General features: G+C 40.2%; 1 protein-coding gene across 1 annotated transcript; it reads right to left on the reverse strand.

Annotated features, from left to right (window-relative positions):
• Positions 1 to 4,870: 4,870 nt before the first annotated feature.
• Positions 4,871 to 6,026, reverse strand: LOC132031981 (uncharacterized). The gene is made up of 2 exons (XM_059421819.1): positions 5,827 to 6,026; positions 4,871 to 5,342 (listed from the first exon to the last, which is right to left on the reverse strand). Exons 1-2 carry the CDS (start codon positions 6,024 to 6,026, stop codon positions 4,871 to 4,873), a joined length of 672 nt encoding a protein of 223 aa, XP_059277802.1.
• Between the last annotated feature and the right edge of the window lie 2,550 nt (positions 6,027 to 8,576).

Genomic DNA, 8,576 nt, shown 5'->3' on the forward strand with positions numbered 1-8,576 from the left:
TAAAAAACGGGGATTTTTTGGGGTTTGGGATCTCTAGTATTGAGTCCCCTCTATCCTGGCGGGGAATCAAGTCCGGGGAAATCTCGAAAGAAAAAGGGTACCCAATGGGGGAGTCCTTTGGGTTTTTGGTTTGGTTTCGGTTTTAAAAAAAACAAAACAAAGGCAAATAAAAAACTTTAAAAGTAAATCTTGTGGCTGTATGTGATGTAGAGTGGCCCTCTCTTTCCGAACGATTCTGGGGCCTTTTCTCGGCCGGCCCTAAGATAAAGTTCCACGTACGCTCTGCGTTGTCAAATTTTGGGTTTTGGCCGGCCTTTTTCCCTTTCCTTGGTGGGTGCTCTTTTACTTGGGTAATATTGTGGTGGACCTCAAGTGTTTTCTTTTTACCATTTTGGTGTGTTTTTTTACACTTTTGGGTTTTTCTTTGTTGCGACCTTTTTTTGCAATTAAACCCTTGGACTGCGTCTTTGTTTTTTACCATTTTTTGGTTTTTGATGGTTTTAGGTTCTTCTTAAATGAATGGCCCTGGGCTTTTTATGAAAGGCCCTCACGGCGGTGTTTGTATGAATGAAATGGCCCTCGCGATAGTTTGTATGAATGAATGGCCCTCACGGTAGTTTGTATGAATGAATAGCCCTCGCGGCAGTATTTTTATGAATGAAATGGCCCTCACGGCAAGTTGTATGAATGAATGGCCTAGGGGTTTGATATGTGAAATGCCCCTCGCAATTTATATGAAGGGCCCTTGGTGGTTGTATGAATGAATGGCTTTCCCCCGGTTGTATGAATGAAATACCCCCGTACCCGGTTTATATGAATGGCCTTCATGGGTTTTTTGAATGAAGGGCCCCTCGCATTTTGTAAGTGACGAGATATGGCCCTTGGGGCTTTGTCTTCCTTTTCGTCCTTTGTATCAGCGGCCTGCTTGGTGGATGTGGTTGTCCTGTCATGCCCCTCGGTCGATATTTCTTTGGCGTTTGGTCATTTTATGGCCTTGTGGCTAGATTTTTTCCCTAGTGGCATTTTGACCCCTTTAAAACCCCTGTGGATAATAATCGTTTTTATGGCTTTTTGACCCCTTTTGTACCCCTTTTTTATTAGTTTGGGTTAAATCTTGTTGGGCGAATTTATCTTTTACTTGTTGCAAATACGACAGGGTTATGAAAAAAAAAGGGGGTGTCCTCTGTCACGACCTGAGCTACGGGCCATGACGGGTATCCGGGGCTAACCACTGAACACCACTCGTCCCATTACCCTAACCTTTCTTCCGTAACTATCTCAAATTCGAAATATATCCCATTTGAAAACATATTTACTTATAAACATAAACCTTTGGGTCATCGAAAATAATACATATCGCTATATACTACTATACATGAACATTATGGGACCATTTACCCCCATGCGTATCTCGAGCCTCTCTAATTTTTTTGAACTATAGACGGGACGGGTTCGGGGGTCCCCGAAATCATGGATATATAGATATATGTCCCAAAAGTAATCAATAACCTCCGGAAAAATGGAGTGCTCACAAATGGGCTACTGGGCTCCAAGGGATGGGCCTGGGTCCCCCTCCCTACTGTGGGCGAACACGGCGTCCGGAGAAAACGAACGTGGGTACGAATTTGTTTGGAATATGAAGGGGAATGAAATGAACGTAAACAAGAAATCATAAGTTATGAGATGAGGATATAACCTGTGTACTCCTTTACATATAGATACATTTTCTATACATATATCATACATAAACATATCATATCCATTATCCCAAACGTGTCCCTTTTCATATCACTATACTACGAAACCTCAAGCATCTCCTCAAACATACATCTCATGTCGTTACCCGCGTCCGGGGTAACCTCTAACGGTATATCTATGTCGGGGTAACGTAAGGTCGTCAACCCCCGATCATGTTATGGAATAAGCATAAGCGTCCTATCTCACCTTGGAAGGACTAATATTTTAAGGTGAGTACATATAAGGAAGAATATCAATGGTTCATGATTGTCATCGTTAACCTCGTAGGTACATCGTATCGTAAACTCAAGAATCTTTAGGCTTAAACTTATAATTATCCTTATCATATTCATAGCGTATTTCTTACTTCATATGACTATTCATAAGCGTAGGCCTTTAGTCTTTCGGAATATAGGAAGTTCATGAAGAAGGAGGATAATCGTGCATGGGATTCATGCCTTAGAAAGAAGATTGAGCCTTACATACCTTTGTCGTTTAACTACTTTATAGCTTGCTCGTTCTTCTTTAACGCCCTCGTCTTTGCCTTCAAGAGAGTTCATATCGTCGTTAGCTAGGCAATTACAAAATCGTGCCTCTTAAGGCTAAAGAAAATTGGGCAGCGTTTCCTTTGTTTATACTACTTTCATATATTCCATATCCACTTCCAACGCCCATAACAACTATCACAATATCACTAACAACAATCGTCATTAATTTACATGATTTGCATTTCATAATTTCACCTCAATTTTCCATATTCATGACTAAAGTCCATCATCGCATTATTTCGTATCCAATGCTTATTTTCATGTTCTAAATATCATTTATAACGCATTTATAACACCCAACTATCCATTTTCATGATTCACTTCAACTACTATTCCAAAATGACATTATTCATCTATTTATAACCCATTTTTCATACTCTTTCATAATCTAAGTGTTTCATCTTAATAATACTTCAAACAACATGTAAAGATCATGAAACTTACCTTAAATGATAGAGGAATAAGCCTTGGATGACAATTCACTTTTTCCACCAAAACCCTATCCTTCCTTTCTTGAGATTTCTTGAGTTGAATGGCTTTAGAGAGGTTTCCTTCACTTGATTCACTTGGTTTTTTGTTGTGGATCCTTGATTCTCTTGGTTTTCTTATGGATGAAATATAGAGAAGATTCTATAGGTCTTGAGAGGGTGAAGTCGTTGATGGAAATGAATAAAATGAAATGGGATCACATTTAAAGACTTGGAATGAATCCAGTCGGCGGGACTTCCACGGGACGAGCTTCACGGTCCGTGGAACCCTTTGTTGGCGTGGAACCGGTCGTGGTTCATGACCAATGACCAGCCATCTTCTCTGCCGGCTGTTCCACGGACATATCCACGGTCCGTGGATCATGGTGCTGTCCGTGGAACATGGTCGTGGAACTCACAGTTCCACCGGAATGGTTCCTGTCGTTCGTTTGATCTCCAATCCTTATGGAGCCTTCTTGGCACTTGTTTATCACTTCATTATCAATCCAAGGGACGTTATAACTCTTCTTCAAAACATCCTTAAGGCATCATTAACCCAACACTCATAGTTTTGCCCGACACACTAACTTATAACTCGCTTTCCTTAGCAACTTTCTTTCCTCTACTCGGATGTCTTTGGAAATATTAATTAGGATCGTCAAATCTATTTCTTAATTTTTCCAAACCTCATATACGCCATATCCTTCGTTAGTCCACTCAATGTACATTAAGGGGAAATTTTCCGAAGTGTAACATCCTCCTGACGACACTGGAGACGTGCATCAGAAAAATGTCAGTTTACTATAAAGTTGATCCATGTTGCTATCTCCGGCTGTGTCTTGGCCTTGCCAGCATGGTTTACTCTCTTGAGTCTGATGCTCTTGGTTTGGTCTTGAATGATGAATTTATCTTATCATAGAAGAAAAAATCATTTTCAAAATTTTTGATCATAAGTTATAGATTTATAATTTTTTTTTTTCAAATTCAAAGATTGCTTAGGTTGGTTGTCATGACATGTGCTTCTGAATGAGAATCCTTTCCTTCTTTGCTGCGTTTGACAGTTGGAGCCTCGGCTTTCTTGTGCGAAATTTTTGAGACCCTCTCAAAAATTCTGCCTTAATTTACCTATTGCTCTAGCGAACTCTCACGCTGAGTCTTGCTGTAGGAAATTTGAGGTCACCTCAAAATTTTCTACCCCAGTTTAGGGTGTTGAATTGATTAACCCTTAAGCTGATTTGTTGAAAGAAGAAATTTTGAGATCCTCCCAAAATTTCTGCCCCAGTTGGGAATGTGTGGCAATCTCTTCGTGGCCACTCTGAAATCTCCTTGAAATCTTATCTCTGAAGCTTCCTAGGGGTTTCTTGGTTTTTTCACTTTGTACGACCGAGCTCAAAAAGCGCCTATGTATTCTGTCAAAGTAGGAATCAGGTCGAACGTAGTTCAGAATAAAATAATTGAGTTTTGGTTTTACTAATAATGCGACCTGGTCCCAAACGTACTGCCTACGTATCCCACTGTGGGGAAGTCAGGTCATTGCGTAGTTCATATTACAAAGGAAATCATTTGTTTTTTCTAATCTATTACAAACGATTACAAGCAAAGAAATAACTATTAAAAGCAAATAAATAGCTAGTACAACTGAAAAGCATGTATTCACACGTAGTACCGCTTGATTGCATCTGACTTGATCAGTTTGGTCCAATCTTGGCCATCCATCTCTGCTAGTACTATTGCTTCTCCAGAGAGTACCTTGCGGACCATATATGGGCCTTGCCAGTTGGGAGCGAATTTCCCTTTGTACTCATCTTAATGTGGGAACACTCTCTTGAGTACCATTTGCCCTATTTGAAAAAGTCGAGCTCTGGCTCGTTTGTTTACAGTACGTGCCATTCTTTGTTGGTAGAGTTGGTTGTGATATACGGAAACCATCCTCTTTTCATCGATCAAAGCCAACTTCTCGTATCTGGCCTAGCCCCATTTTGCGTCGTCCAATTCTACTTCTTGAATGATTCTTAGTGATGGTATTTCGACCTCAGCAGGTATGAATGCTTCATTATCATAAACAAGCAAGTACGGAGTTGCCCCTGTTGAAGTTTGGGCAGTTGTACGATATCCCAATTAGGCATATAGCAATTGCTCATGCCAACACTTGTAATTGTCTGTCATTTTCCTTAATATCCTCTTGATATTCTTGTTGGCTGCTGCTACAGCTCCATTCATTTGTGGCCAGAAGGCAATTGAATTCCAATAAGTGATTTGGAACTGCTCACAGATGCCCATCAGGTGACTATTCAGATTCGCTCTGTTATCAGTTATGATGGACTCGAGTATGCCAAAGCGGCATATGATGTTGTTCCGCATGAAATCAGCTAGTACTTTCTTTGTTACTGATCTGTGCGATGTGGCTTCCACCCATTTAGTGAAGTAGTCTATGGTGACCAAAATGAATCGATGCACATTCGAAGCTGCAGGCTCGATAGGTCCAATGACATCTATGCCCCAAGTGATGAACGGCCAGGGTGAGCTCATGATGTTGAGTTCACTTGGTGGGACCCTGATGAGATCTCCGTGAATCTGACACTGATGGCATCTTTGCACAAATTTGTAGCAGTCACCTTCTATTGTTATTCAGTAATAACCTGCTTGAAGGATTTTCTTGGCTAGCATGAAACCGTTCATATGGGATCCACAGGTCCCAGCATGTACCTCTTCTAAGAGATTCGTAGCTTCAGAGAAAATCTAGATTCGGCGTCCGTTTGTAAAGTATTTCTTTTTTCAAGAAGAAATCATTGGCTATTCTTCGGATGATCTTCCTTTGATTACTCGTGGTGCCTTCGGGGCACTCTCCTTTCTCTAAATATAGCTTGATGTCAGTGTACCATGGTTTACCTTTTGGCTCTGCTTCCACATGGAAACAATAGGCGTGCTCTTCTCTCAGACTTATTTCCAGCGGATCAATGTGACTGCTTTCAAGATGCTAAATCAATGAGGCTATGGTGGCTAAACCATCGACAAACTCATTTTGAGCCCTCGGCGTATGCTTGAATTTGATCTTTTTGAACTTCTTGCACAACCTGTGTGCAAGGTTTACGTAAGGTAAGATCTTAGCATTCTTTGTCGCCCATTCGCCTTGTACTTGATGGATCAACAGATCGAAGTCTTCTATGACCAATAACAGGCTGATGTCCATGTCCAATGCCATCCTGAGGCCAAGGATGCAGGCCTCATACTCTTCCATGTTGTTGGTGCATCGAAATTTGAGTTTGGCAGCCATAGGTTAATGTTGCCCGATTTTTTATATCAAGATCGCCTCGATTCCTGAACCTTTGTAATTAATGGCACCATCGAAGAATAACCTCCATCCTGAGTAGGGCTCAATTGTCACGACCCGACTAGGGCCATAATGGGTACCCGGGGCTAACCACCGAGCACCGCTCATCCTATTACTCATTCATACACATCATGCATTCATTCATTAATCTCATGCTTATACTCATTTAAGAACCATTTCTACTTGAAACATATTTGCCTTATATATATAAACCCTACGGCTATCAAAATAATATATATATATATATATATATATATATACATACATACAATGCGAATCTGTGAGACCATACTACCCACACATACGTATCTACGAATCTCTACTAGAGTACTAGATATTTAGACGGGACAGGTAAGCAAAGAGATACAACATGTGAACGATGGCCAAACTGAGAAGGCGCACTTCATTCCCAAGCAGGACCCCGTCGTGCCCAAAATACACATACACAAAACAATAAGCAATGGCACCACCGGAATAATGGAGTGCTCTCAAGGCCAGGCAAGACGACTCTTTCGAGAACCGGGTCACCTCCTCGTTCATACTCCATGGGCATGAACACGAGACAAAGAAAACAGACGTCAGTACGAACATTGTACTGAGTATGTAAGGCAAGAATGAAATGAACATAATAGAGAAATCATAAGGGATAGGATGAAGATATAACCTGCGTACTTTTAAGTGTGGATACATTTCATACAAATATCATACATAAGCGTATCATACGTATACCATAGATCATACATCATCATCGTTAACCCACATCCGGGTAACCATCATATGCCGCCCACTAGTGGTGATCGTGTCCGGCCTTCTAGGCGCGGTGAAATCATAAGCAGCCCGCCTTAGCGGTGACATGTCCGACCATTTGGGCACGCTGGAATCACAAGCAGCCCGCCTTCGCGGTGACATGTCCGGCCATTTAGGCGCGGTGGAATTATATCATCATACATATCATAGACTTATCATTATCATTCATCTCATATGCATATCATGACTTAGAATCATTATACATTTATCATCAAAACATACATTAGAACTTGAAGGCAACTATAGCTATGTTGGGGTGACATAAGGTCGTAACCCCCGATTACGTTATGGAGTAATCATAATCGTTATATCTCACCTTGGAGGGACTAACGTTTTAAGGTGAGTGCACATAAGGAAAACATCGATGGATCATAGTTAACATCATTAGCTTGGTAGAAGCATTATATCATGAACTCTAGAATCTTTAGACTTAAGCTCATCATCATCATTGTCGTACTCATAATGTATCTCTTATCTCATTTGGCTATTCATGAACATAGACTCTTAGTTTTCTGAAATGTAGGAGATTCATGGAGAGGTAGGAAAAATGATATCATAGAAATCATAAAAGGATCCTTAGCTTCGCAGGAATGTCATATCGTGAGCGTTTAGGACTTCTAGACTTAGATTCATCATCCGTATTGTCATGCTCGTAACGTATCTCTTTTCTTTATCTTATGTGAAGCTCTTTATAATCGTAGACTCATAATTTCAAATATGTAGGAAAATCATGGAAAAATAGGAGGAGTCATGCCTTAGAAAGAAGGGACTAGCCTTACATACCTTTTCGTTTAGCTATTCTATCGCTTGCTTGTTCTCCTTCAACGCCCGCGTTGTTACCTTCAAGAGAGTTCGCATTAACATTAACTAATCGACCACCTGAACATGCTTAGCTTAAGCTAGGGAAATTGGGCAGCATTTCCTTTGTTTATACAACTTTCCTCATATTACATATCAATTCCCAAACATCAATAATAACATTCACAACATCATAACAATAGCCTTTATTCACCTTCATTATCCTTACTTCTCAATTCACTTCCAATCATCCATATTCATGGTCATAACACACGATTACGTTCATACGTATACAACGTCTATCCCATGTTCTCAAAATCATTTATACATGATTATAATCATAACGTATCAAGAATCATGACTCAATCCAAACATTTACTCAAAAGTGACACTATTCCCACATTCATGACCCATTTTCTATTTCCTTCTACAATCCAAGTGTTTCAACTTTCAAATACCTTAAACAACATGGAAATACCATAAAACTTACCTTATATGGTGTAGGAATGAACCTTGGGTGCAAACACTTCACTTGAGCAAACCCTAGTTTCACCTTCACTTAGGATTCCTTGTCTTGGACGAACTTTAATGGGTTTCTTACACTTGATTGACTTGGTTTGATGAAGTTGAACACTAATATCTCTTGAAATATTATGGTAGAAATGTAGAGAGATGTTCTAAAGATAAGTGGATTGAAAGGGAAATGAAATAAAATGAAACTTTAATCCCTTATTAATAACACAATTCAGTCCTGACCGTATTCTACGGACCAACATACGGTCCGTATAAATTATACTGACCGTATGTATGGCTGTAGATTTGGTCCAGAGAGGGGTGCTCACTCAAGGGCTGATTATACGGCCGAACATACGGTCCGTATGTTTTATA

The sequence above is a fragment of the Lycium ferocissimum genome, chromosome 9 (assembly GCF_029784015.1).
Source record: "Lycium ferocissimum isolate CSIRO_LF1 chromosome 9, AGI_CSIRO_Lferr_CH_V1, whole genome shotgun sequence".
In the NCBI taxonomy this organism is placed as follows: Eukaryota; Viridiplantae; Streptophyta; class Magnoliopsida; order Solanales; family Solanaceae; genus Lycium; species Lycium ferocissimum.

What these genes read in the sequence shown, in the direction of transcription:
- LOC132031981 (XM_059421819.1), bottom strand. Translation starts at nt 6,026, where the DNA reads ATGGCTGCCAAACTCAAATTTCGATGCACCAACAACATGGAAGAGTAT. An exon ending in TACGTAAACCTTGCACACAG is followed by an intron (nt 5,343 to 5,826) that starts GTTGTGCAAGAA and finishes ATTTGTGCAAAG; the next exon opens with ATGCCATCAGTGTCAGATTC.